The following is a 27581-nucleotide window of genomic DNA, read 5'->3' on the forward strand; positions in this document are numbered from 1 at the left end:
AAAAGGTAAGTTTTGTCTTCTCCAAGCAAACAAATCCTTCAAATAACAGGAAATAAATGTGGCCGAGATGAGATTATTTTAACATGAAAACAGACCAAATTGTCCTGCAGATAACCTCGTAAAAGTTCAGGTTTAAGGAATACTACTTTTCATCTAGCAGGTTATTGTCCTGAAACTAACTAATTCTCCACTGATGCTGCCTGACCTTCTGACAATTTCTGCTTTAATTTTGGATTTCTATACCACCATTGGTATTTTGCTTTTGGGACTTTTGTGAATAGATAACTACTTGGTGGGCAAGTATTTGTAAAGATGTGATACTAAATTCAACGATGGAAGACGAGGCTTCTTCCTATTACGTAGCATTGTAAGCAATATATATTTGTTAGTAATACTTTGATTAAAGCAAGCGACATTCATTCTATTGTTTCCATTCAATAGATTGTATATTTGGACCAAGACAGCAGGAAATTGAGTCTGGAAATGACCTCAAGTGCGTCACTCCTGAAGCATTCCCATACCCTCTCCAGAATCAGGAGGAAATCCGAATCCCAGCCGAGGAGACCCTGCATCTACCTCAGGAGACGTGACTTCAGACACGGGATGCGGAGATGGATTTACCAAAGAAGAAGCTGACAACGAAAGCCTCATTCCATCAGTAGCACCAACCAACCCCATTCAAATGCATCACCTTCACTAACACGCTTCTGTTTTATTTAATTGATGATTTGTGAACAAATCTGTCAGAATTACTGATGGCATTTTCAATCCTTGAAACATAAATAATCCTTGATGTATTTGCAGAGCTAGAAGAACCCAAATAAATAATTAAATGTGCAGACACAAAAACAACAGTAGCCATTATACACATATCGTTTGGCCGACCGACTTCCAAATACAATAAGCTGTGAAGGACAAGAGCAAGTCAACAACCTGCCCTGTTATTTATGAAGCAAAACAAGCAAGGCACTTCACAGGAGGATTATTAGGCTAATGTACTCTCTTTTTCAGTATTGAAACCTTGCCAGACTAGAATACAACCATGTTTGCAATATTACTTTCCTGCCTGTCAGATTAGTCCAGATAGTTATCACCTTTTATTGCCTGAAAAGCTGCAGCAAGTAAGAATTCCATTGTTCGGGTTCATATCCTTTGCACATGACAAATAAACTCTCTTGACTCTTTTGTATAAAGCTGCTCTTTCACTCAGATATTGCATTCAATATTCTGACTTATTTAAAAGTAATACTTGTCTTAACCTCATTAATCTTTGAATATTTTATAAGCTTCAGTAACATTACCACTTTGAAAGCCTTCCCTCCATTTTACTAATTAACATTAATTTGTGGTCTGTTCATCGTCAGTATCACCGGGAACTGCCGTTGCTTTCTGCATCTAAACTTCACACTTAAAAATATAAATGACTGCTAAATTCTGCTTAATTTATACATTTTGATTCTAAAATCTGAACGGTTTTCATGTATGTTGTTGCAGATATTATTGGCGAACTTCAATGCAATTCCACCAGTTGTCTACATACACTCAATATTTTGTAAAGAAAATAAACATTTATGTAATTATCGAGTCCCGAGCAGTCGTGCTTTGATTTTACCCATTTTACATTGTGCTTCTAATTGCAGCAAGGCTGCACCCTCTAAATATGTACCAGTCCATCTGATACCACAGATGAAGGAAGGGTTGTCCATTGATCCAAGCATTGGTGGTTGACCATGAAAAGTTGGGACTGTAGATGTTTCATTCACTAATTGTTGAACACTCATGGTAAGGCATGTGAAAAGGTACACAAATAACACGTCTCTGTTAGAAATGGAATCACAAAACACTTGTGCGACATCTTCAAAATTGCCTGCCCCCAGAGAGTGGCACAATGGTACAGCTGCCTCTCAGCGCCGGAGACTCTGGTTCGATCCTGACCTCGGATGCTGTCTGTATGTGATGTTGAATGGATTAAAGGCCGATAAATCCCCAGGGCCAGATAGGCTGCATCCCAGAGTACTTAAGGAAGTAGCTCCAGAAATAGTGGATGCATTAGTAATAATCTTTCAAAACTCTTTAGATTCTGGAGTAGTTCCTGAGGATTGGCGGGTAGCAAACGTAACCCCACTTTTTAAGAAGGGAGGGAGAGAGAAAACGGGAAATTACAGACCAGTTAGTCTAACATCGGTAGTGGGGAAACTGCTAGAGTCAGTTATTAAAGATGGGATAGCAGCACATTTGGAAAGTGGTGAAATCATTGGACAAAGTCAGCATGGATTTACGAAAGGTAAATCATGTCTGACGAATCTTGTAGAATTTCTCGAGGATGTAACTAGTAGCGTGGATAGGGGAGAACCAGTGGATGTGGTGTATCTGGACTTCCAGAAGGCTTTCGACAAGGTCCCACATAAGAGATTAGTATACAAACTTAAAGTACACGGCATTGGGGGTTCAGTATTGATGTGGATAGAGAACTGGCTGGCAAACAGGAAGCAAAGAGTAGGAGTAAACGGGTCCTTTTCACAATGGCAGGCGGTGACTAGTGGGGTACCGCAAGGCTCAGTGCTGGGACCCCAGCTATTTACAATATATATTAATGATCTGGATGAGGGAATTGAAGGCAATATCTCCAAGTTTGCGGATGACACTAAGCTGGGGGGCAGTGTTAGCTGTGAGGAGGATGCTAGGAGACTGCAAGGAGACTTGGATAGGCTGGGTGAGTGGGCAAATGTTTGGCAGATGCAGTATAATGTGGATAAATGTGAGGTTATTCATTTTGGTGGCAAAAACGGGAAAGCAGACTATTATCTAAATGGTGGCCGATTGGGAAAGGGGGAGATGCAGCGAGACCTGGGTGTCATGGTACACCAGTCATTGAAGGTAGGCATGCAGGTGCAGCAGGCAGTAAAGAAAGCGAATGGTATGTTAGCTTTCATTGCAAAAGGATTTGAGTATAGGAGCAGGGAGGTTCTACTGCAGTTGTACAGGGTCTTGGTGAGACCACACCTGGAGTATTGCGTACAGTTTTGGTCTCCAAATCTGAGGAAGGACATTATTGCCATAGAGGGAGCACAGAGAAGGTTCACCAGACTGATTCCTGGGATGTCAGGACTGTCTTATAAAGAAAAACTGGATAGACTTGGTTTATACTCTCTAGAATTTAGGAGATTGAGAGGGGATCTTATAGAAACTTACAAAATTCTTAAGGGGTTGGACAGGCTAGATGCAGGAAGATTGTTCCCGATGTTGGGGAAGTCCAGGACAAGGGGTCACAGCTTAAGGATAAGGGGGAAATCCTTTAAAACCGAGATGAGAAGAACTTTTTCCACACAGAGAGTGGTGAATCTCTGGAACTCTCTGCCACAGAGGGTAGTTGAGGCCAGTTCATTGGCTATATTTAAGAGGGAGTTAGATGTGGCCTTTGTGACTAAGGGGATCAGGGGGTATGGAGAGAAGGCAGGTACGGGATACTGAGTTGGATGATCAGCCATGATCATATTGAATGGCGGTGCAGGCTCGAAGGGCCGAATGGCCTACTCCTGCACCTAATTTCTATGTTTGCACATTCTCTCTGTGACCCCGGTGCTCTGGTTTCATCCCACATCCCAAAGACGTGCAGGTTTGTATGTTAGTTGGCCCTCTGTAAATTGCTCCCGGTGGGCAAGGAGTGGATGAGAAAATGGGATAACAGAACTAGTGTGAATGGGTGATCGAAGGTCAGTGGGCCAAAGGGCCTGTTTCAAAAGAGCCAGCTTGCAATTGATCCCTAATATGCCAACAACCAGCAAATGTCTAAGTGCTATTACTCAGCATGTGAGAGTTGGTTGAATCTGACGTCTTCTAGCACATGCACAAGGCCGATCATATTACGGCTACGCTGGGCTTCAAGATTTGGCACATGATTTGGTAAGTGTACTAATTACTTGTATTATGCAGATGTTACCCTGAATGGGTCTATTTGGAGTTAGCAAGTTTGCGAGGGCGTTAAAAGGATACTATAATTGGCTACAATAACCGTGAGCTAGGTAAGTACGACAGTAGAGTTGCAGCCTTTCAGTGCCATAGATCCAGGTTCGATCCTGACCACAGGCGCTGTCTGTACAGAGTTTGTACGTTCTCCCTCTGGCCGCATAGGTTTTCTCCGGGTGCTCCGGTTTCCTCCCACACTCCAAAGAAGTACAGGTTTGTAGGTTAACTGGCGTCGGTAAAGTTGTAAATGATCCCTAGTGTGTAGGATAGTGCAAGTGTATGAGAATCTCTGGTCGGTGGGACTTGGTGAGCTGATGTGACATGTTTGAAGTAGTAGAGGAGCCTGCACTCATTCCATCACTCAAATATAAACAATCCTTCTATAGAATCCGTCTTATAGAAACTTACAAAATTCTTAAGGGGTTGGACAGGCTAGATGCAGGAAGATTGTTCCTGATGTTGGGGTAGTCCAGGACAAGGGGTCACAGCTTAAGGATAAGGGGGAAATTCTTTAAAACCGAGATGAGAAGAACTTTTTTCACACAGAGAGTGGTGAATCTCTGGAACTCTCCGCCACAGAGGGTAGTCGAGGCCAGTCCATTGGCTATATTTAAGAGGGAGTTAGATGTGGCCCTTGTGGCTAAGGGGATCAGAGGGTATGGAGAGAAGGCAGGTACGGGATACTGAGTTGGATGATCAGCCATGATCATATTGAATGGCGGTGCAGGCTCAAAGGGCCGAATGGCCTACTCCTGCACTTAATTTCTATGTTTCTAAGAAGGAATGACTGGTTGACAGAGAAAAGCACCATGGAATACACTTCAGATTTGCTCCTTTTATTGCATTAGATTTACAATTTCCATTTTCTGAAACAAGACAGATGTCGTAAGCAGACTCCTTGGAAACCAAGGTATGTTAAGGCTTGACAATGACGCGAGTGCTGCAGCCACAGCATTCCAATGTAATCAACAAGGCAGGCTCGATTGTGACCAAAACCACCATCCTTCAAAGGTTTCATTACTTCACACCGAGATTTATTTCCTTTTCATTTAGCAGCTAGGAACTACTAGTCCCAGAACAATGATCTCTATTGACTCTAATCAGTGGAGTTTAGATTATAGTTGTAACTTTAAGGTAACGTGCTCCAGTTAATCTGCAAGGTAAAACACAAATTGCTGGAATGACTCAGTGGGGCAGGCAGCATCTGTGGTCGGAACAGACAGATGACATTTCAGGTCTGGACCTTTCTTCAGACTCTAGATCCAAAACACTGTCCATTCCCTACACAGATGCTGCCCGACCCCACCAAGTTCCTCCAGCACTTTGTGTTTTGCTCAAGATTCCCGCCTCTGCACTTGCTCGTGTCTCTGACCTGCTTCCTTTTCTGTTTCGAGCACAAATTTTCAGCTGTGCAAACTTGTCAGGCTTTTGGAACCATCAAATATGAATATGAAATAACAGAACAAGAGGCCACGGTATTTTGCAGGGAATCAGTGGGTCAAGCAGGATTCGCAACTGTAGTGGACCATCCCTCTGTCTCCTAAGATGCTGCTTGGCCCACTGAGTTAATACAGCACTTTTTATTGCTCCAGATTCCAGCATCTGCGATGACTTGCGTTAACATATTACAGGAGTGCTCGAGGCAGTGAGAATGAACGGACTGCTTGAACAATGATACGCCCCGAGCTCCAAAGCCAAACCTTTTGATTCTTCCTCCCCCACAGTCCCTGAATTGAATGAAAGTGAAACCTTGCTGAGGCTAGTGTCAAGCACACACTTCAAGTGTCTTGCAGTGCAGTGCGTGTCTGAGGCTGAATGCTAGGAGGCCAGGCGGCACACTGGGCTGTCGTACACCATCTGCAAGTTCACCTTGTGCCCCACAAGCTCACGGATGTTGTTGATTCCGTACTTGATCATGGTTGGTCTAGGAGGAAATTAAAAATAGATTTTGCATCTTACATTCATAGTTGGCAAACAAAATGATCTAATCAAACAAACAGTAGAACTAAATCAACATGGTTTCGTTCAAACACAAAAAGCTGGAGTAACTCAGCGGGTCAGACAGCATCTCTGGAGAAAAGGAATAGGTGACGTTTCTCGTCGAGACCCTTCTTCACCCAAAACGCCACCTATTCCTTTTCTCCAGAGATGCTGTGTGATCCACTGAGTTCCTCCAGCTTTTTGTGTCTATCTTCAGTTTAAACCAGCATCTGCAGTTCCTTCCTACAACATGGTTTAAACATAGTCATGGGATTGATGTTTTAAAGGCTAATGTTAATGAACATTACATATAAGTTTTTATGGTAGAATTAAAAAATGTTTAACACTTAATTGAGGACTGGTGCCAATTGCACCAGTGATATCCTAAACATGGAGTTAACTTGCAGATTCCACGCCAGAGATTGCTCAGCTTTAGAGATACAGCGTGGAAACAGGCCCTTTGGCCCACCGAGTCCGCACTGACCAGCGATCACCCTGTACACTAGCACTATCACACACACACTGGGGACAATTGACAATGTTTTACCAAACCCAATCAACCTACTGAAGAAGGGTTTCGGCCCGAAACGTTGCCTATTTCCTTCGCTCCATAGATGCTGCTGCACCCGCTGAGTTTCTCCAGCAATTTTGTGTACCGACAACCTACAAACCTACAAGTTTTTGGAGTGTGAGAGGAAAGAGTAGTGACTGGATGAAATGTGTAGGAAGGAACTGCAGATGCTGGTTTAAACCGAAGATAGACACAAAAAGTTGGAGTAACTCAGCGGGTAACACAGCATCTCTGGAGAAAAGGAATAGGTGACGTTTCGGGTCGAGACACTTGTTCAGACTGAGAGTCAGTGGAAAGGGAAAGGAGAGATACAGACGGTGATGTAGAGAGATATAGAACAATGAATGAAAGATTTGCACAAAAAAGTAACAATGATCAAGGAAACAGGCCATTGTTTGCTGTTAGGTGAGAACAAGTACTGCCCAAAGGAAATGAGGTGCTGTTCCTCCAATTTGCATTTGGCCTCACTCTGACAATGGAGGAGGCCTAGGACAGAAAGATCAGTGTGTGAATGGGAAGTGGAATGAATGTGTTTGGCAATTGGGAGATCAGGTCGGTCCAGGCAGACTGAATGATCCATGAGGTCACTGGGAGAATGTAAACTCTGTACAGACAGCTCCCGTAGTCAGGATGGAACCCAGGTCTCTGGCGCTGTGCCACCGTGCCACTAAACATCTACCTGCTGCACTTTATAAAATGTAAAATTGAATTATAATACAATGTGCGCTCTGTCAATGAAGACAACTTGTACTAGTTTAATGCTGCTGAAAGTTATTTGGTGATCAAGAATCAAATAAAATCTTACAACACTGGAGGACATGTGGTCCAGAATACCTGTGCTACCTCTTTGAAAGACTTACAAATTAGTTCCACTCCTTACTAAGTACTTATCCAATTCTTTTTTGTTGGTCAAAAATAAATATTTTCCCACCTCTCTTTTGGACAGCGTCTTCCTGATCAGACGAGTTCAACACAATAATGTAAGACATTCTCATCTGCTCCCAGGCTATTTTACCAGCAACATTTAACGTTGGGTTGGCTAAATTGGTGAAGATCAAAGTCGGGGCCAGCAACTTTCTGGCTTGTGCCATGATTTAGTTTGGAGTTTTCACAGGTTGCCCCGTTAAAACCAAACACTAGTACATCCGACAGGTCCACCACTGGTTTTCTGGCACCCTTGGTTCCAGAGCCTTTCTGGACCAACCAGGTCATGGCTGCCGCGAAGATTCGGAACCGTTCTCCAAGGTTTCCAGGGTTGATAAGTCAAACATCCCAATGGGACTGAATGCTTCACCTCTTCAGAAACACCTGATCCATCCACCTGATCAGCCTTGAATTATCATGGCAATCCGAGAAACCAGGTACAAAATAAAGTTCTTTTAGAATTCTTGAAAACTTCACTTTTAATTGCGTAACATTTCACCTTTTATTTTAGTTGAAGGATAGAGAGACTTCTGGCGACAATGGCAACTACAAGGAATTAAGGACAAATTTATTTTAAATCACAAAATCAGTGAATCCTCGATCAGGAAATTAAATAATTGATCCTGGCCCTTATTTGAAGCTGCTGACAGCACATAAACTTTCGGGTCAATGCTGTGGCTTGTTGCCTTGTAGGAAACACAATCAGCTGAATGTGTCTGCAGTATTTATAAATGGAATTGGAGCATTGATGTAATGTGCTTTTGTTGAGGTGCAGAGGACATTCTTTGGATCGAACTGTGGGTCCAGTGACAGCAAACAGCCCCCAAGGTGCTTCTCACTCTTGGCTGTGTCCCAATGTTCCCCTGTCTTGGCGCCAACTATATTCAGGGACTCTTAATGAGATAAAACCATACGGACACTGCTGATGCTATTCCACATATTCAGCGAGGCAACAATGCAAGAGACCTGATCATATATTTCCATAAAGATTATCACATAATACTGCCACAAGGTTGTCTGCCATGACTCTTGCTTTGGAGGTCACTGGTCATAAAAAAGCATAATTGACAATAGACAATAGGTGCAGGAGTAGGCCATTCGGCCCTTCGAGCCAGCACCGCCATTTAATGTGATCATGGCTGATCATCCCCAATCAGTACCCCGTTCCTGCCTTCTCCCCATATCCCCTTACTCCGCTATTTTTTTTTTTTAATTTTTTTTTTATTAGCAGTACAGTAAATCACATTAATACATCCATATATCTTATTACTGACTCCGCAATTTTTGAGCTTTAAAAAAGAGCCCTATAAGGAAAGTAAGCAAGCTCGTGGTGCTCTAGGGAAAGCATCCAGAGAGACAATGCCTATTGTAACTCAAAACTGAGGCATTAAGAAAATTCCACAGTTCACATGTTTTACAACTCTCTGTGAGTTCCAAAAACCACGTCTTTTGGAAGTGATCTGCTCGTCTCCGTTTAGTGTTTCGATGGCTTACTCCTTATTCTTAAACTGTGGCCCCTGATTCTGGACTCCCCCAACATCGGGAACATGTTTCCTGCCTCTAGCGTGTCCAAGCCCTTAACAATCTTATATGTTTCAATGAGATCGCCTCTCGTTCTTCTAAACTCCAGAGTGTACAAGCCCAGCTGCTCTATTCTTTCAGTATATGACAGTCCCGCCATCCCGGGAATTAACCTTTTAAATCTTAAAGTTCCTGTAAGGGAATTATGAGTAGGCGCTATCTGTTTGTAGTCTTCTTTTTAAAGATATTTCCTTTTCTCATTTGCTTTTGTGAAGTAGGTGTCAAGGTTTACTTGGTGTAGGGGAGATATTACAGCTCAACTTACTGCTGTATGAGCACAGCTTGGATTGAAGGCAAATTTGCACAGAAAGCTTCTAAGTTTAGTTTAGTTTAGACAGGGCAGAAATAGGCCCTTCAGCCCACCGTCTATGCCAGCCAGGGATCCCCATACACTATCCTACACACTAGAGACAATGTACTTTTTTGCCCCAAAGCCAATTAACATGCAAACCTGTATGTCTTTGTAGTGTGGGAGGAAACCGGAAAAAACCCATGCAGTCACAGGGAGAACGTACAAACTCCGTACAGACAGCAGCCGTAGTCAGAATCAAACCTGGGTCTCTGGCGCTGTGAGGCAGCAACTCTACCGCTGCACCACCAACAATAGGGGCAATGGTATGATGACAACATAGTTTCCACATCTACAGTCCCCTTCCTCAAAGGGCCTGTCCCATGATGCGGCTTCACCCAAGAGCTCTCGCGAGTTTGAACTCGGGAGAGCTCTTGGGTGAATTGGCATCGTGAGACAGGCCCTTTAAAATGTTACTTTGTTCATCAAACTTCTCACATAACATCTCCATCCTCACTCTTCCTTTTCTTTGGATCCGTGTGTCAGCTGAGGATCAGTAAGTTGTAAACTCTCATCCCATTCAGGGCCACCCTTCAGAGGCTTCAGCGCCCAACCCAATTTAAGGACAGCTGCATTGGAAGTGATGCTGCATTCTTGACACCAATGTTAAACCATCTCCAAGATGTGGTTCAGGTGTACGTAACAGATTTGACAGCACAGTTCCAAAGGAAAGCAAGAAAATATGCTAACCGAGCATTTTTGCCATAAAAACACATTTTCTTTAAAAAAAACACTACCACGTTGAAAGACAAAGTGCTAGAGTAACTCAACAGGTCAATATCTCTGGAGAAAATGGATGATATGATGTATGATATTGGTGTAAGTGGAGAATGTTCTTTGTTAGTGCATTACATACACCAGGACAGCACAGTGATGCAGCGGTGAGTTGCTGCCTCACAGCGCCAGAGACCCGGGTTCCATCCTGACTACAGGTGCTGTCTGTACACAGTTTGTGCGTTCTCCCTGTGACCATGTGAATTTTTTCTGGGTTCTCCAGTTTCCTCCCACACTCCAAAGACGTACAGGTTTGTAGGTTAATTGGCTTCCGTAAAATTGTCCTTAATGTGTCAGCGCGGACTCGGTGGGCCAAAGGGCCTGTTTCCGCGCTGTATCTCTAAAGTCTAATGGAAATTATTTAGATTTGGTTGATGACAATCCAGCCTGGACTATTTAGTAGGTGTAGGAGGGAACTGCTGATGCTGGTTTAAACCGAAGATAGACACAAAAAGCTGGTGTAACTCAGCTGGTCAGACAGCATCTCTGGAGAAAAGGAATATGTGAATTCAGGGACTGCTGAGAGTTTGCACCACAGCACATATGCATAATCGTTAGAAGCGGAAAACCTCACCCCACTGGCATTTTTCACAGCTGTTGTGGGAAGTGAATTTTATTTTCAAAGCTAAACATGTGAAACGGGAAAGGAGGTGATGATTGGACTGAAATGCAAACATAGTCTGTGCACACCAGCTTATCTTGAGGGAAGCCGCAAATGTTAGGGCCATGTAGGTTGCAATGTTCCCTTTCCTGCTGCCCACAATTCTGTTCATTTAGGGTCATTTGAGCTCTTAAACAGGAAATCAGAAGGGCTAGGTAAAGAAAGGGAACTTCCCAATTGTCTGGGACTCAATACCAGGACAAACATTGCATATTCAGCTGCAGGATGAATCAGGTCTCTGGATCATATAACCAGGTGTGGCCCATTAAACCAGTTTCCTGGTTCTGAAGAAGGGTCCCAACACGTCACTGATCTATCTATACCTCTCCTTTCCCTGCGTATCCATGGCTATCTAAAATCCTCCTAAACACCAATATCGTACCTGCCTCCACCACCACCCTTGGCAGCGCTTTCGGCATGTCCCCAACACCCTCTCACCAACTTCTACAGATGCATCGTTGTGAGCATTTTATCGGGATGCATCACAACATGGTCTGGGAACCCCACCATCCAAGACCGCAAGAAATGGCAGAGAATTGTGGATACAGCCCAGACCATCGCACAAACTAACCATCGACACCTCACGCTGCCTCAGCAAGGCCAGCAGCATCATCAAGGGCCAGTCTCACCCTGGTCACTCTCTACTCTCCTATCAAGCAAGAGGTATAGAAGTGTGAAACCACCAGATTCAGGGACAGTTTCTTCCCCGCTGTTATCAGTCAACGGAACCATCCTACCAACAACTAGAGAGCGGTCCTCAGCTACTCTCTACCTCATTGGAGACCCTCGGACCATCTTTGATCGAATCGTACTGGACTAAACTGTATCCTGTATCTGTACACTGTGGACGGCTCAATTGTAATCATGTATTATCTTTCCGCTGACTGGTTAGCACGCAACAAACACTTTTCACAATTAAATGAGGGCACAATGGTGGTGCAGCAGTTGAGTTGCTGCCTAACAATGTTAATGACCTGGGTTCAATCCTGACAATGGGTGCTATCTGTATGGAGTTTTTATGTTCACCCCATCCAGGTGCTCCGGATTCCACCCACACTCCAAAGACGTACAGATTTGTAGGTTAACTGGCTTTGGTAAAATTGTAAATTGTCCCTAATGTGCAGGATAGTGTTAGTGTAAGTGGTGATTGCAGGCCGGTGCGGACTCGATGGGCCGAAGGGCCTGTTTCGTTCCGTACTGTAACTCTAAAGTCCAAAAGCCACTGGCACCTCTCAGGAAATAAACTTACTGTCCCTGGTCTGTGTAACTATGGATACACAACAGTGTAGGAAGGAACTGCAGATGCGAATGGTATGTTAGCTTTCGCATCTGCTATATTTAAGAGGGAGTTAGATGTGGCCCTTGTGGCTAAGGGGATCAGGCGGGTATGGAGAGAAGGCAGGTACGGGATATGAGTTGGAATCACCAAAGAATGGCGGTGCAGACAATGGCCTACTCCTGCAAATGCTATGTTTCTATGCTGGATTAAACAAAGATAGGGACAAAATGCTTGAGTAACAGCATCTCTCTGAGAGAAGGAATGGGTGATGTTTCGGGTCAAGTCCCTTCACCCATTCCTTCTCTCCAGAGATGCTGCCTGTCCCGCTGAGTTACTCCAGCATTTGGTGTCTATCTATGGACCCAGAACAACCTAGTCGATTTCTTGGCATTTCCAGGAGACATAAATGCAGAATAATAATTCTAAGGACAGTTTTCATAACATTTTCTACCAAGAGTAATTGGAGGTGTGAAAGTGCTCGGGAAAAGCCATCAGCCGCTTCAGATCCTTAGCAACCCACTCCTGCTCCAGCCGTTCCACGACTTCACTGTGAGTGCTAATTTAAGTCTGCTTTCACACAGGCTTCTTGATTACTGAAATAACACTGCTATTTCCTATCAAGTTTTAACTTGTTTCTACGCATTCTACGCCCTGGTTCTTCCTGACCACTAATCCCGGCATTACCGCAGCGAGCACAGTCTCCGTGATTCACCAGAATGTCTCAGTCAAGAAAGGCATGATAGGAGTTTATAAAAAAGCCTGCAGGGAAATACAGGTGGCAACAAATTCAACCTGAAAATCTACTTATTCAAAAAATGATTTGGTGTTTTGTCTGTGTTTATGTGCACAGGTGGAACAGCTGCTGCCTCACAGTGCCAGAAACCCGAGTTCAATCCCGAACTCGGGTGCTGTCTGCGTGGAGTATGCATGTTCTCAATGACCACATGGGTTTCCTCCGGGTGCTCCAGTTTCCTCCCACACTCCAAAGACGTGCATGTTTGTAAGTCAATTGGCCCTCTGTAAATAGTCCCTGGTGTGCAGGGAGTGGATGAGAAAGTGGGATAACACAACTAGTGTTAATAGGTGTTGGGTGATCGTGGACCAAAGGGCTTTCTTCCATGTTGTGAGGCTGCTGCAAGATTTCCGTTGTACCTCTACCACACCGTTGTCATGCACGTGACAATAAACTTGACTTCCAGTAGACGTTGCCACTTACCGTTCCAGAGAGAGACCCCACGCTATCACACACACACCTTCCGGCAGGCCCATGGGCAACAGCATTTCTGGGCGGAAGACACCAGAGTTTCCAACTTCCACCCACTTCTTCAACCCTGGAGGAAGCAGAACACATCTCCTTTTAAATCAGCAGGATAACCCATCAGAAGTACCACCTTACAGGCAAAGTGCATGATCCTGGAACTGGTGGATCAGATCGATGCTCTGTAGTCCTGCCGCACAGGTCTGAAGAAGGGACTTAACCCAAATCGTCACCAATTCCTTTTTTCCCCAAACGTGCTGCCTGACCCGCTGATTGACTCCAGCTTTTTGTGCCTATCGTCCATTTAAACCAGCATCGGCAGTTCCTTCATACACATCGTCTTAGTTTCGAGACCTAGCATGGAAACAGGCCCTTCGGCCCACCGCGCCGGCCAGTGATTCACGTTCACTAGTTCTATCCTACGCTCCAGGGACGATTTTTACCGAAGCTAATTAATCAATAAACCGGTACATCTTTGGAGTGTGGGAGGAAACCAAAGAACCTTGAGAGATCTCATGCGGTCTCAGGGAGAATGTACAAACTCCGTACAGACAGAACCCATGGTCAGGATGGAACCCGGGTCTCTGTCGCTGTAAGGCAGCAATTATACCGCTACGCCAGCATGTGGCACATGTGGACTATTTATGAAGGGATCTATTTTCGCACAGTTGAATGGTCTATTAAAACTCCTGGGAGGACATTGTTATCTCCCAATGTTACCTCCCAATGACACCCCAAGCCTGCAACGGCTCCGTTGCTGATGTGGAGAATGCCAATAAATACTGGTCTAGCCAGCAACATGGATAGATAGCAGTGAATCTAGCAGTGAGGCCACGCCTTGCATTTAAACAGCTGCAGATATTGTCCTCCACACTGATGAGGATAAAGGAGGAATGAAGTCTGCCCTCAACATCATATTCATCAGCTGGCTGTAGGATTACATCTAAATCTGTCTGCATGCTGAATCTGACTAAAACCTGAAAACAATTTGTGCTGGTTTACAGCAGTCAAGCTAAGGGCATGCAGATTAAAAGGGGAAAGCCATTTGTTTCGTAATACCCTCCATTTCTCATTTTAAAGTCATTGTTAGCCTCTAGTTACAGTTATTGCAACCATTTTGCATAAAACTAGATTCCAGGTTGAAATCGATGCACCGATTCCCACACAGACCTTTCTGCCCGAGGTCTCCTCCATTGTCAGAGTGAGGCTAAATGCAAATTGGAGGAACAGCATCTCATATTTCACTTGGGTAGTTTACAGCCCAGTGGTCTGAATATTGATTTCTCTAACTTCAGGTAACCTCGGCATTCCCTCTCCCTCCATCCCTCCCCCACCCAAGTCAAACCAGTTTCACCAACAAGCTAACAATGGCCTGTTCCTTTATCATCATTACTTTTTGGCATATCTTTCATTCATTGTCCTTTTTCTCACTACATCACCGTCTATATCTCTTGCTTCCCTTATCCCTAACCAGTCTGAAGAAGGGTCTCAACCCGAAACGTCACCCGTTCCTTCTCTCCACAGATGCTGCCTGTCCCGCTGAGTTACTCCAGCTTTTTGTGTCTATCTTTAGAAGTAGATGCACATTGAACTTCATCAGACCATTGAGTATCGATGTTGGGAGGCCATGTTGCAGTTATACAAGATGTTGGTGAAGCATTTAGAGTATTGTGTTTAGTTTTGGGCACCATGTTAGAGGAAGGATGTTGTCAAGCTGGAAAGGGTGCAGAAAGATTTACGAGGATGTTGCCAGGACTCGAAGGCCTGAGCTACAGGGTGAGGCCGAGCAGGTTGCAACGCAGGAGGATGGGGAGTGATCTTATAGGCATACTAAAACATGAGAGGAATAGATCGGGTAAACGCAGGCTCTTGCCCAGAGTGGGGGAATCGAGAACCAGAGGACATAGGTTTAAAGTGATAGGAAAGATTTAATGGGAACTTGAGGGGTAACTTTTTTTTTTACACAAAGGGTGGTGGGTGTAAACTTCACATATCCATCACATATATATCATAAAGGGTGGTGGGTTTAAGAAACATTTAGACAGGTACATGGATTGGATAGGATTAGGAGGGATATGGGTCAAACAAAGGCAGGTGGGACAAGTATAGATGGGGCATGTTGGCTGATGTAGTCAAGTTGGGCCAAAGGGCCTATTTCCACACGGTGTGGCTCTATGCAGTTTACCGCTGGTTTGTGTGGGGACGGCATCAAGGGTGGCAAGAAACTTGATATTTTTATATATATCTCAACCTGAAACGTCACCCATTCCTTCTCTCGCAGCCTGCCCACTGAGTTACTCCAGCATTTTGTGTCTATCTTCATATTGGACGATCAGCAGGAAGACATGTCTGACAGGGCAGGTCTCAGAAAAAGCAACATCCACCCCTCACTACAAACAGAACTGACACCAAAGCCAAGTCAATGTCCATCATCCTTTCTAGTGACTGACTCCAGGTTGTTACAGGTCAGGTTTCATATCTGACAAATTTAATGCTCTTTCATCCTTTTAGCGATGCACTGCTTTGGGGCACACAATCAATCAATAGTTAGGGTGGACAGTCACAAGCTTTTCCCGAGGGTGAAATATCAAATATTAGAGACTCTGAGGTGAGAGGGGCAAAGTTTAATGGAGATATGTGGGGCAAGCTTTGTTTTATTTTGGTGGCTTGTGGGTGGGGTGGTGGTGGTGGCAGATATGAAGGTGGCTTTTAAGAGACTTTAGGATACACACACATGGATACGCAGGATCTGGATTATGTGCAGGCAGATAAGTGATGGTTTTGGTATCCTGTGCGGCACAGACATTGTGGGCTGAAGGGCCTGTTCCTGTACTGTACTGTTCTATTTTCTATGTAATCGGGTTTCTTTATAACATATGGGCAGTGTTTCTGCCTTACAACGCCAGAGACCTGGGTTCGATCCTGACTACAGGTGACGTATATGTGAAGTTTGTACGGTCTCTCTGGGACCACATGGGTTTTCTCTGGGTGCTCAGGTTTCCTTCCACACTCCAAAGATGTGCAGGTTTGTAGAACTAGTTTATGGGGTGATCGCTGGTCGGCGTGGGCTTGGTGGGCCAAGGGCCCTGTTTCCATGCTGTATCTCTAAACATAACGCAACTGCTCCCTTCAAGCAAACTACCTAACACACAAAATACACACTTGATCGCCTGCGTGTTCAGCTTATCCACTTCTGTTGCATTCCCCAGTCTGAAGCCAACATTTCAGTCTTCAACCCCTTCTACAGATCTGATCTCCAGGTGCTCATCAAGATAAAGCTCGCACAGGATCAGATGTATAATGAGGATAAGCGACCTTGATTCCATAATGTTTAAGATAGAACTGCAGATGCTGGAACAATCGAAGGTAGACAAAAATGCTGGAGAAACTCAGTGGGTGAGGCAGCATCTATGGAGCGAAGGAATAGGTGATGCTTTCTGGTCGAGAACCTTCCTCAGACTCAAATTTCATTTAATATTCTTAGTTTGAGAAACATAGAAATATTTTCAACAATAACAGGAGTAGGAAATTCGGCCCTTCGAGCCTGCACCGCCAGTGACAATATATCATGTTGCTGTTGATCCAACTCAGTATCCCGTACCTGCCTTCTCTCCATACCCTCTGATCCCCTTGGCCACAAGGGCCACATCTAACTCCCTCTTAAATATAGCCAATGAACTGGCCTCAACTTCCCTCTGTGGCAGAGAGTTCCAGAGATTCACCACTCTGTGTGAAAAAGGTTCTCCTCATCTCGGTTTTAAAGGATTTCCCCCTTATCCTTAAGCTGTGACCCCTTGTCCTGGACTTCCCCAACATCATTTGACATTCATTGCTTAATATTTTCAACAATAACAGAAAGAAAATGAAAGCAGAGAGTTTCTCAAAATATCAATTGAAGTGACAATTAAACACTGTTGGCTCTTGATAGCTAATCCGCAGCTGTCCTTGAGGTGGTGATGAACACCATGTGAACAGTAATCTGTGCAGTACTGTAGACGAGGGAAGCTCCAGGATACTGACCCTTGCAATGAAAGAGGAAAGGTAATGCCATTCCAATTCCAGAATATTGGCTGGACATTTGTAGGCAGTATATTGGCACAGTGGCCCATCGGTAGAGTTGCTGCCTTACAACGCCAGAGACCTGGGTTCCATCCTGACTACAGGTGCTGTCTGTACGTTCTCCCTGTGACTGCTTGGATTTTTGACGGGTGCTACGGTTTCCACCCACACTCCAAAAACGTACAGGTTTGTGGGCTAATTGGCTTTGCTAAATTATAAATTGTCCCTGGTGTGTAGGATAGTGCTAGCTTGTAGGGTGAGCACTGGTCAGCACGAACTCGGTGGGCCAAAGGGCCTGCTTCTACACTGTATCTCTAAAGTTTCAAGTGGCTGACCTAAGCTAACCTAACAGATATTAGTGTGTAAAATCATGAGAGGAATAGATCGGGTAGATGCACAGATTTTCTTGTCCAGAGTAGGTGAATCGAGGACCAGAGGAGGTAGGTTTAAGGTGAAGAGGAAAAGATTTAATAGGAATCTGAGGGGTAACTTTTTCATGCAAAGGGCGGTGTGTGTATGGAATAAGCTGCCAGAGGAGGGAGGGTTTTCTGACCCGTGTGTGTTTTCTCCGGGATCTCTGGTTTCCTGCGACACTCACAAGACGTACAGGTTTGTAAGTAAATTGGCTTGGTATAGGTGTAAATTGTCGCTCATGTGCGTAGGATAGTGTTAGTGTGTGGGGATCCCTGGTTGGCGAGGTCTCAGTGGGTCGAAGGGCCTGTTTCCACGCTGTAGCTCTAAACCAAACTAAACATGGTAACTCAAGTATTAGCTTGCAACACCTTTCATTTCCGAGCAGCATTGTGTGGAATGGTACTAGGTCCACAAAAGGAATCGAGATTGAGATGGATGGTTGGCACAAAGATTGGCCTGCCTTGCTACCGTGATGAATTGGCACTGGAGATTCTGTGCTCAAGGACCTGAACAACCTTGTCCTGCGAGCTATAATATAGTTAGCTTGGTTTTTAATTTCCATAGTACAGTTTGATATATTTCCTCACAGGTAGCGGCAGATTTTTTAAATTCCAATCAGCCTTTAGCATAGGATTTATGGCTGAATTTGACCAAAGGTAGCTAGGCAAAGGTTACCATCCCTAATGAATGTATTACACAAACAGGAACTGCTTCATGCATGACGATTCTACCAGAGGGACCCCCCACAGTCATCCAATTTATAAAAAGATTGCAAAACAAAAAATGCTTGTGTCTTAATAACCTTTTAGTTTGTTTAAAGATACAGCGCAGAAACAGGCCCTTCGGCCCACCGAGTCCATGCTGACCAGCGATCCTCGCAGATTAACACTACTCTACTACACACACTAGGGACAATTTGCAATGATACCCCACTCGATAACCTGCAAACCTGTACGTCTTTGGAGTGTGGGAGGAACCACAGCACCCGGAGAAAACCCACACGGTCACAGGGAGAGTGTACAAAGTCGGTACCGACAGCACCTGAGGTCAGGTTGGAACCCGGGACACTGGCGCTGTGAAGTAGCAACTCTAGCCATCTCCGGCACCGGGCCGCCCTGATTGAAAGTCAACCTCAATCCCAGGGGATGGTGTCAGCAGAGGGTGGGGAATGTGGCAGACCATTCATGCACAGCAAGATCCCAGAAGGAGCAATGGGAATAGACATCCAGGTGTGGCGTTGTTGGTTGGGGGCTCACTGCTGGTTATGTACTGGAAGATGGACCCCCTGCTCTTCCTTAGACTAGCGTCTGGCTCCTCCCAGTGAAGCAGTGAGGAAACTGTCAGCGCTGTACCTCTGACAAGGATCAAACCCAGGTCTCTGGCGCTGTAAGGCAGCAACTCTACCGTAGCACTACCATGCAGTAATCTAGTAACTAGTGAACATCCTGAGGAGCTAGTTGAGGCAGGTACTATATAACTGCATATATAGTTTGCTCAGATAATCCCAATTTTTTTTTGAAACGTAGGGCAATCAGGGCAATGTTTTAAAAAAAGGGAAATCTGGATTAAAACAATTTTCTAAATGTCATTAAAAACAGAATTATTAAGATTTTATTTACTATAGCATTTATCTTAGAAAATAACCTTCATCCCTTGACTGTCTATTCCAGTTCCACTACAAACTTCAGCATCAAACTTGACCAACACTCTGGTGCTGAGGCAACACTGCATAAAGTCAGTGATACAGCATGGAAACAGGCCCTTTGGCCCAACTAGCCCATGTCAAGCAAAATGCTCCATCTGTACTATAATGCCATTTGGCCCATATCCCTCGAAGACTTTAATATGAGTGTACCCGATGACCTTTCCATACCTCTAGTTTCCTTCTCTCCTGACTCTCAGTCTGAAAAAGGCTCGACCCGAAACATCACCTATTCCTTTTCCCCAGAGATGCTGTCAAAATGTCTTTTAAATGCTGTTATAGTACCTGCCTCAACTACCTCCTCTGGCAGCTCGCTCCATACACCCACTACCTTCACTATGAACTTTTCCTTCCACCCTCTACTGCTGCACTGTCAGGTGATCACACTTCAGATTTTAAACTGCTACCTGCCTGGAAATGGAGTGCAGAGAAGGGTCACCAGACTGATTCCAGAGATGTCAGGACTTTCATATGAAGAAAGACTGCATAGACTCGGCTTATACTCACTAGAATCTAGGAGATTGAGGGGGGATCTTATAGAAACTTACAAAATTCTTAAGGGGTTGGACAGGCTAGATGCAGGAAGATTGTTCCCGATGTTAGGGAAGTCCAGGACAAGGGGTCGCAGTTTAAGGATAAGGGGGAAATCCCTTATCTGAGAGTGGTGAATCTGAGAGTGGTGAATCTGTGGAACTCTCTGCCACAGAGGGTAGTTGAGGCCAGTTCATTGGCTATATTTAAGAGAGAGTTAGATGTGGCCCTTGTGGCTAAAGGGATAAGGGGGTATGGAGAGAAGGCCAGTACGGGATACTGAGTTGGATGATCAGCCATGATCATATTGAATGGCAGTGCCGGCTCGAAGTGCCGAATGGCCTACTCCTGCACCTATTTCCTATGTATCTAAATACTACACAAAATATACAATTATACTATCAGGACCAGCCACATACTCCTACCCTCAGTCTGATGAAGGGTCTTGACCAGAAACGTCACCAATTATTTTTCTCCAGGGATGCTGCCCATCCCTGAGTTACCCCAGCATTCTGTGTCTATATTCAGTGTAAACCAGCATCTGCAGTTCCTTCATCTGCCACATCGTTGGGATCATCTTGTGCACTAAATCGCTGCCACATCAGGGTAATGTACGATGCATCGAAAATAAATCGAATGTTTGCGACGCTGTGTTAATGTTACACTTGTGTGGTGGGCTGTTACTGCACCAAACATAAAGCATTCTATCGCCCCCTCATTGAGGAAGAGCACACTTGCTTGCTCCTGATTATGGAGCTGCTGCAACAATTCAGTTTGCAACAACGGCTCCTGGTGGAAGGCAAGAAAACTGTGTCACAAGGAGACACAAATCATTGACGATTCCCCCGTAGACATGCGACCAGCCGACAGTGCCTACCCTCCAACGGCAGCTTAAGTAAGAGGACAGGACTGTTGAAATCTCACTAATTCGCTCCTCAAGGAGGGAGCCAAATGCAGCTACATTCATTCAACTTATGCAAGTGAAATATACATTTTGAAATAAAGAATGAAATGGATGTCATAGTCGGGCCTGTGCCTCTGCCCTCTCCGTCTCTACCCCCCTCCCTCTCTAGCCACGCCTGCGGGTTGGGGGCTATGCGTGAGTGGATGGGGCGAGGGATGGGGTAAAAGGAGCAAATAAATAATATTAATATAATATCAAGGGGGGTGGTTAGTGTGCATGTGTGTGTTGGCGGGGGTGGTTAGTGTGTGTGTGAAGCCGCAGGCCGCCCCCTCCCTCTAAACCATTTCCTATCCATGTATCTGTCCAAGTGTCTCTTAAATGCTGTTATATAGTACCTGCCTCAGCCACCTCCTCTGGACGTTCCTTCCACATTCCCACCACCTTCTGAAAAGGTTCCTCTTAAATCTTGCTCCTCTCTCCATAAACCTATGTCCTCTGGTTTTTAATTTCCCCTACCTTGGGTAAAAGACTCTGTGCATTCACCCTAACTATTTGCTTCATGATTTTATACATCTCTATGAGGTTGCCGCTCAGCTTCCCGTGCTCCAAGGAATAAAGTCCCAGCCTGCCCAACCTTTCCATACAGCTCAGGCCCTTCAGTCCAGGCAACATCCTTCTTCTCTGCACTCTTTAAAGCTGTCTTTAGATATTGACAATAAGGTTGTTCAAGCATACACCAGATTACAGGAGGGTTCATTATCCACCTATTAACCTTGCTCTTGACAACTATATGTGTAAGAAGGAACTGCAGATGCTGGTTTAAACCGAAGATGGACACAAAAAAGCTGGAGTAACTCAGCGGGACAGGCAGAATCTCTGGAGAGAAGGAATGGTCGACGTTTCGGGTCAACCCGAAACGTCACCCATTCCTTCTCTCCAGAGATGCTGCATGACCCACTGAGTTACTCCAGCTTAGAAACATAGAAAATAGGTACAGGAGACCATTCGGCCCTTCGAGCAAGCACCGCCATTCATTGCAATCATGGCTGATCGTCCCCAATCAATAACCCGTGCCTGCCTTCTCCCCATATCCCTTGATTCCACTAGCCCCTAGAGCTTTATCTAACTCTCTCTTAAATCCATCCAGTGACTTGGCCTCCACTGCCCTCTGTGACAGGGAATTCCATAAATTCACAACTCTCTGGGTGAAAAAGTTTTTTCTCACCTCAGTCTTAAATGGTCTCCCCTTTATTCTAAGACTGTGGCCCCTGGTTCTGGACTCGCCCAACATTGGGAACATTTTTCTTGCATCTAGCTTGTCCAGTCCTTTTATAATTTTATGTTTCTATAAGATCCCCCCTCATCTTTCTAAACTCCAGTGAATACAAGCCTAGTCTTTTCAATCTTTCCTCATATGACAGTCCCGCCATCCCAGGGATCAATCTCGTGAACCTACTCTGCACTGCCTCAATCACAAGGATGTCCTTCCTCAAATTAGGAGACCAAAACTGTACGCAATACTTCAGATGTGGTCTTACCAGAGCCCTATACAACTGCAGAAGAACCTCTCTACTCCTATACTGAAATCCTCTTGTTATGAAGGCCAACATTCCATTAGCTTTCTTCACTGCCTGCTGTACCTGCACGCCAACTTTCAGTGACCGGTGTACAAGGACACCCAGGTCTCGCTGTAGCTCCCCCTTACCTAACCTAACCTTTGTCTATCTTAACAACTATATCATGGTTTTAACAGTCCTGTCATCCATTTCTCATGTCAACTGTACCTTCATGATAGCTGAAGATCTCCATACTTGGCTCAGTGTAGGGGTTGAAGGCTGGTTTGTAACGCAGTTTGGTTATACCTGTCAAGTGGAAAAAGATACAGTAAGGAAAATCTTAATGGAATAACTGGAATTCTAGAGCGTACAGCAAACCACTGGAGGAGCTCAGCGGGTCAAGCAGCGTCTGTGGAGCAGAGAGATGGTCGACCTTTAGAGTCAGGCTCTGCAATCAGAGAATTAGAATCTAAGCCATTCACACAAATGACTAAACGTTGATTTTCAGTGGGAGGGTGAGAAATGCAAAAGAAAGATCATTTTGCGGTTCTGTTAATGGACTCAGATCAGAGGTCTAGAATCTGGTCAATCTGGAAATTGAAAATTTAAGTTCAAGCCTCATTCTAAAATAATGTAAACTTAAATGCTTAATAATAATTTTGTATTAAGGCCCACCAAGATATTTCAGCAAAGGAGAATTACAGACCTTTGAATATTGAATTTTGATTTCTCTAACTTCAAATAACCCTTGCATTCTCTCCCCACTCCTGTCATCCTGCTAGTTTCTCTGTTCATATCCCTTCATTATCGCCTTTTCTAGAGCCAACAATGGACCATTGTGGGGACCACTGGTCACATTGGCGCAGTGGTACAGTTGCTGCCTTACAGCGAATGCAGCGCCAGAGACCCGGGTTCAATCCCAACAACGGGTGCTGTCTGTACGGAGTTTGTACGTTCTCCCCGTGACCTGCGTGTTTTTACTCCGAGATCTCCGGTTTCCTCCGACACTCCAAAGACGTACAGGTTTGTAAGTTAATTGGCTTGGTAAATGTAAAAATTGTCCCTAGTGGGATAATGTTAATGTGCGGGGATCGCTGGTCAGTTCCCAGCGGGCCTGTTTCCGCACTGTATCTGTAAACTAAACTAAAACTAAACCTTTCCTTGGCCATCTGTACTGGCTGATTTGTTCTGAACCGATTCACACCTAGTTTCCCTCTCACTTGACTCTCAGTCTGAAGATGAGTATCCACCCGAAAGGTCACCTGATCCTTCTCTCCAGTGATGCTGCCTGACCGGCTGAGTTTCTCCAGCATTTTGTATCTATTCTGAAGTGATCTGTTCAGTTGGATGCATTCAGAGCTGCATCAACCTATTGCAAACACTTTCTCATGGTAGTTTTAGAATTGTACAACGCATCCCAACCTTACCACTACAGACCACACCACAAGGAGGGGGAAATACCATTGGTCAGCTCACACAGACAATGAGGGTGATGGTTTAAGAGATGAATTGACATGGCCTGCTGAAATATTCAGAAAGCCTTATTTCTACAGGTAACTACAGTCACTGCAGCACCACCCAGCCTCCTTTCTAACACGGTCATTCATAAAAGAATAAATGTCAACAAATCCATGTGGTTTACACTTCCTGCACTAGACTCACAAAGACACTCAATTCCGAGCTCTGTAGTGAATCAGAGTTTAGTTTTGGTTTGAGATACAGCGTGGAAACAGGCCCTTTGACCCCTTAGCCCCATATACGAGTTCTACCCGACACGTCTTTGGAATGTGGGAGGAAAACAGAGCACCCACGCAGGTCACATGAGACTCCACACAGACAGTACCCCTAGTCAGGATCGCAGCCGGGTCTTTGGCGCTGTAAAGTCTTTGGCACTTTACCGCTTGACCGGATCTTTGGCACTTTACCGCTGAGCCACAGTACCGCCCCATATTGTGGTCATGATTCCACAATTCTCACATACGAGCTGCACTGATTATTTTCTTGACTCATGTCAGGGCAGAAACCATACAGATACAGTCTTACCTAATTTAGTAAAGAACTGCTGAAGAACTCCCATTAGGTCACCCAGGGTAAGGTCATAATCGGCCACCACCCCCTCGATCTGGTGAAACTCAGCTAAGTGAGTGGCATCTAGCGTTTCATTGCGGAAGACACGATCAATGGAGAAATACTTCACTGGTGTGAAGACTTCCTGTGTGATAAGGAGAAAGACCGTTAGCATCACTGCATGGGTTAGTTGGAGAAGAAATGTGGATAAGACGCAGTTTACAGTCAAATTATGCTCAGGCAATCCTCTTGAATTAGGTAAGCTGGAGAACTTACCCAATTCAAGGGTAAGGGTAAGGATAGCGTTGCTGCCTCACGACGCCAGAGACCCGGGATCGATCCGGATTGCGGGAGCTGTTGTGTAGAATTTACACGTCCTCCCTGTGTGACCATGTGGGATTTCTCCGAGTACTCTGGTTTCCTCTTACACTCCAAAAGACGTACAGGTTTGTAGGTCAATTGGCTTTGGTAAAATTGTAAATTGTCCCTAGTGTGTAGGATAGTGCTAATGTGCAGGGTAATTGCTGGTCGGCACTGACTCGGTGGGCCGAAGAGTCTGTTTCCACACTGTGCCTCTGAAGTCTAAATAGTTTAAAGCTTAAATGTAAAATGACACCTTGTAATCATATGAGTGGTTTGTGAGTTCCTCTTATCCCATCCTACCCCAAACCACAGTTGGCCTCCAGAAAGGCCCGTTTAACCAGATCTTCCTGCATGCTATCCAAAGAGCAAGCAAAATATTAGTGTTTCGCCAAGGTGGAAGTTACTTAAATTTCTTACTGATTTGGTAATATTACAAACGTTCCTTTAGTGAGAGGCTGTAACGGTCTGTATGCTGACATCATAGACACAACATGCTCAGAGTATCCACCTGCCCATCCCCTCACAATCTCACATTTTAATTAGATCACCTCTCATTTTTACCATTCTCGAGTATTAGCCAACCTTCTCAACCTTTACTTTTAGACTTTAGACTTTAGATGCCGCACAGAATCAGGCCCGCAGAGTCCAAGCTGAGTCTACGCCAACCAGCAATCCCCGTACACTAACACTGCCCTACACACACTGGGGTCTTTTTACAATTTTACCAAAGCCAAATAACCTCCAAATCTGCACGTCTTTGTAGTGTGGGAGGAAACCAGAACACCCAGGATAAACCCACACGGTCACAGCCAAACTATGTACAGTCAGCACCCGTAGTCAGGATCGAACCTGGGTCTCTGGCACTGTGAAGCAGCAACTCCACCCATTTTAATCTGTTTTAACCTCCCTTAATCTAAAAGTCCTCTTCTATATGGAAACGTGCTAAGATGGCACCTTAGTGTCCTCGAAACCTTTGCGCAGTGGCGTAGGGTGGGTTTTGAGGGCCCGGGGCAGTTTAAAGTTTTGCGCCTCCTCATTAGCGGGGGGGGAGGGGGGGGGGGCGGGGGGGGCAGAGGCGGGCGGGGCGGGGGCAGGGCAGGGCATAGGGGGCAGAGGGGGCAGATGCGGGGGCAGAGGAAGCGGCGGCTGGGGCAGCGGCAGCGGCGACCAGAACTCGGAGCTGGGGCGGTGGCAGCGGCGGCCTGGCCCGCGCTGTTTTTATACTCACAGCTCCAGGTAACCCCTCCTCGCTCCAACGGCTCCCCGGGCCTCTTAATTTTATTTAACAAATTTATTCAACAATTTTTTTGCGCCCCTAAAAATTTAGCGCCCGGGGCAACCGCCCCACTGGCCCCCCCCACGCTACGCCACTGCCTTTGCGGTTCAACTTGCAGAGGTATTCAAAGATCTCATTACTCCATTATGAGGTGCTGCTTCAAGGAGACCACTATCATGCTGGTGACAAAGAAATGGCAGGTAGCATGCTTTAATAACTGCCATCTAGTGGCTCTGAAAACCATCATCACAAAGTGTTTTGAGAGACTGGTGCGTGACGCACATTAACTCCAGCCTCCCTGCCAGCTTTGCTCCACCAGTTTGTCTAGTGTCACAACAGGTGCACAGCAGACACCATCTCCATGGCCCCAAGCTCACCTCCGGAACGTCTAAGCAACACGGACATCTATTTATTGACTATAATTCCATAATCCCACCCAAACTCATCTCCCAGCTCCTGGATGTTGGAGTCAGCACCCACCTCTGCAACATTCTGACCCATAAACGACTATCAGTAAGGATAGGTGAGACCACATCCTCCTCAAAATTCTAAATACCAGTGCCCCGCAAGAATGCAATCGGTCCCCTCCTGCACTCACTGTGTCTGCTCTAACTATCTACAGGTTTGCACATGACACCACTGTGGTGGGCCAGATAATGAACAATGGCAAGACAGACTACAGGAAGGAGATAGAGAACAGTATCATAGTATTATAGCCTGCATTCGTTCTCACCTAACAGAGTCAAGAGTCAAGACAAGAGTCAAGAGAGTTTATTGTCATGTGTCCCTGGCGGGACAATGGAATTGGATTGGATTTGATTCAATTTATTGTCATTGCACTTTTCAGTGCAACAAAATGGTTTAGCCTGCAGTCATAACATAGAATAAATAACAAACACTCAACACAGTTTAAAGTCCCAAAGTCATTGTCTCTTCCCTCCTTGTTCTCCCTCTGCGCTGAGGCAATCCAAGCCTCCGATGTTGTGACCCCGCCGGGTGATGTAAGTAAGTCCCGCGGCTGAATCTGTGCACCGCAAACGGGCCGGTTCAAACTCCGCGGCCCGGGGCGTTCGAAGCTGCCGAAGCTGCTGCCCTCCAGTCCAGCGGACGCAGCTGTAGTTGCAGGAGCTCCGGAAAACAGGTCACCACCTGTGACCTGCGAGGTCCTGATGATGTCGTCCACTGGCGCGTGGCCGAGACTCCGAGGCTCCAAAGTCGGGTCGGAAGTTGGGTCGCCCCGCAACCACAGCCCCGAAGTCGGCCAGCCTCGTGTTGGTAATTTCTGGCTCTGCCTCCGCAGCCTCGAGGTCGGTCGCAGTTGGAGGCCGCCAGCTCCGCGATAGGCCTCAGCGCAGACGGACACGGA

The 27581-nt window shown here is 45.4% G+C and overlaps 1 protein-coding gene across 1 annotated transcript in view; it reads right to left on the reverse strand.

Moving 5' to 3' along the window:
* Positions 1-4781: 4781 nt before the first annotated feature.
* Positions 4782-27581, reverse strand: part of farsa (phenylalanyl-tRNA synthetase subunit alpha) — a 47531-nt gene continuing 24731 nt past the window's right edge. Inside the window, exons 10-13 of the mRNA XM_055664157.1 lie at positions 24553-24721; positions 22738-22815; positions 13302-13416; positions 4782-5890 (exon numbers count right to left, since the gene is read on the reverse strand). Of these exons, the coding sequence (XP_055520132.1) occupies positions 5785-5890; positions 13302-13416; positions 22738-22815; positions 24553-24721 (468 nt within the window). The 3' untranslated portion in view covers positions 4782-5784. The remainder of the gene's footprint in view (positions 5891-13301; positions 13417-22737; positions 22816-24552; positions 24722-27581) is intronic.

This window comes from Leucoraja erinacea, chromosome 39 (assembly GCF_028641065.1).
Source record: "Leucoraja erinacea ecotype New England chromosome 39, Leri_hhj_1, whole genome shotgun sequence".
Classification (NCBI taxonomy): Eukaryota; Metazoa; Chordata; class Chondrichthyes; order Rajiformes; family Rajidae; genus Leucoraja; species Leucoraja erinaceus.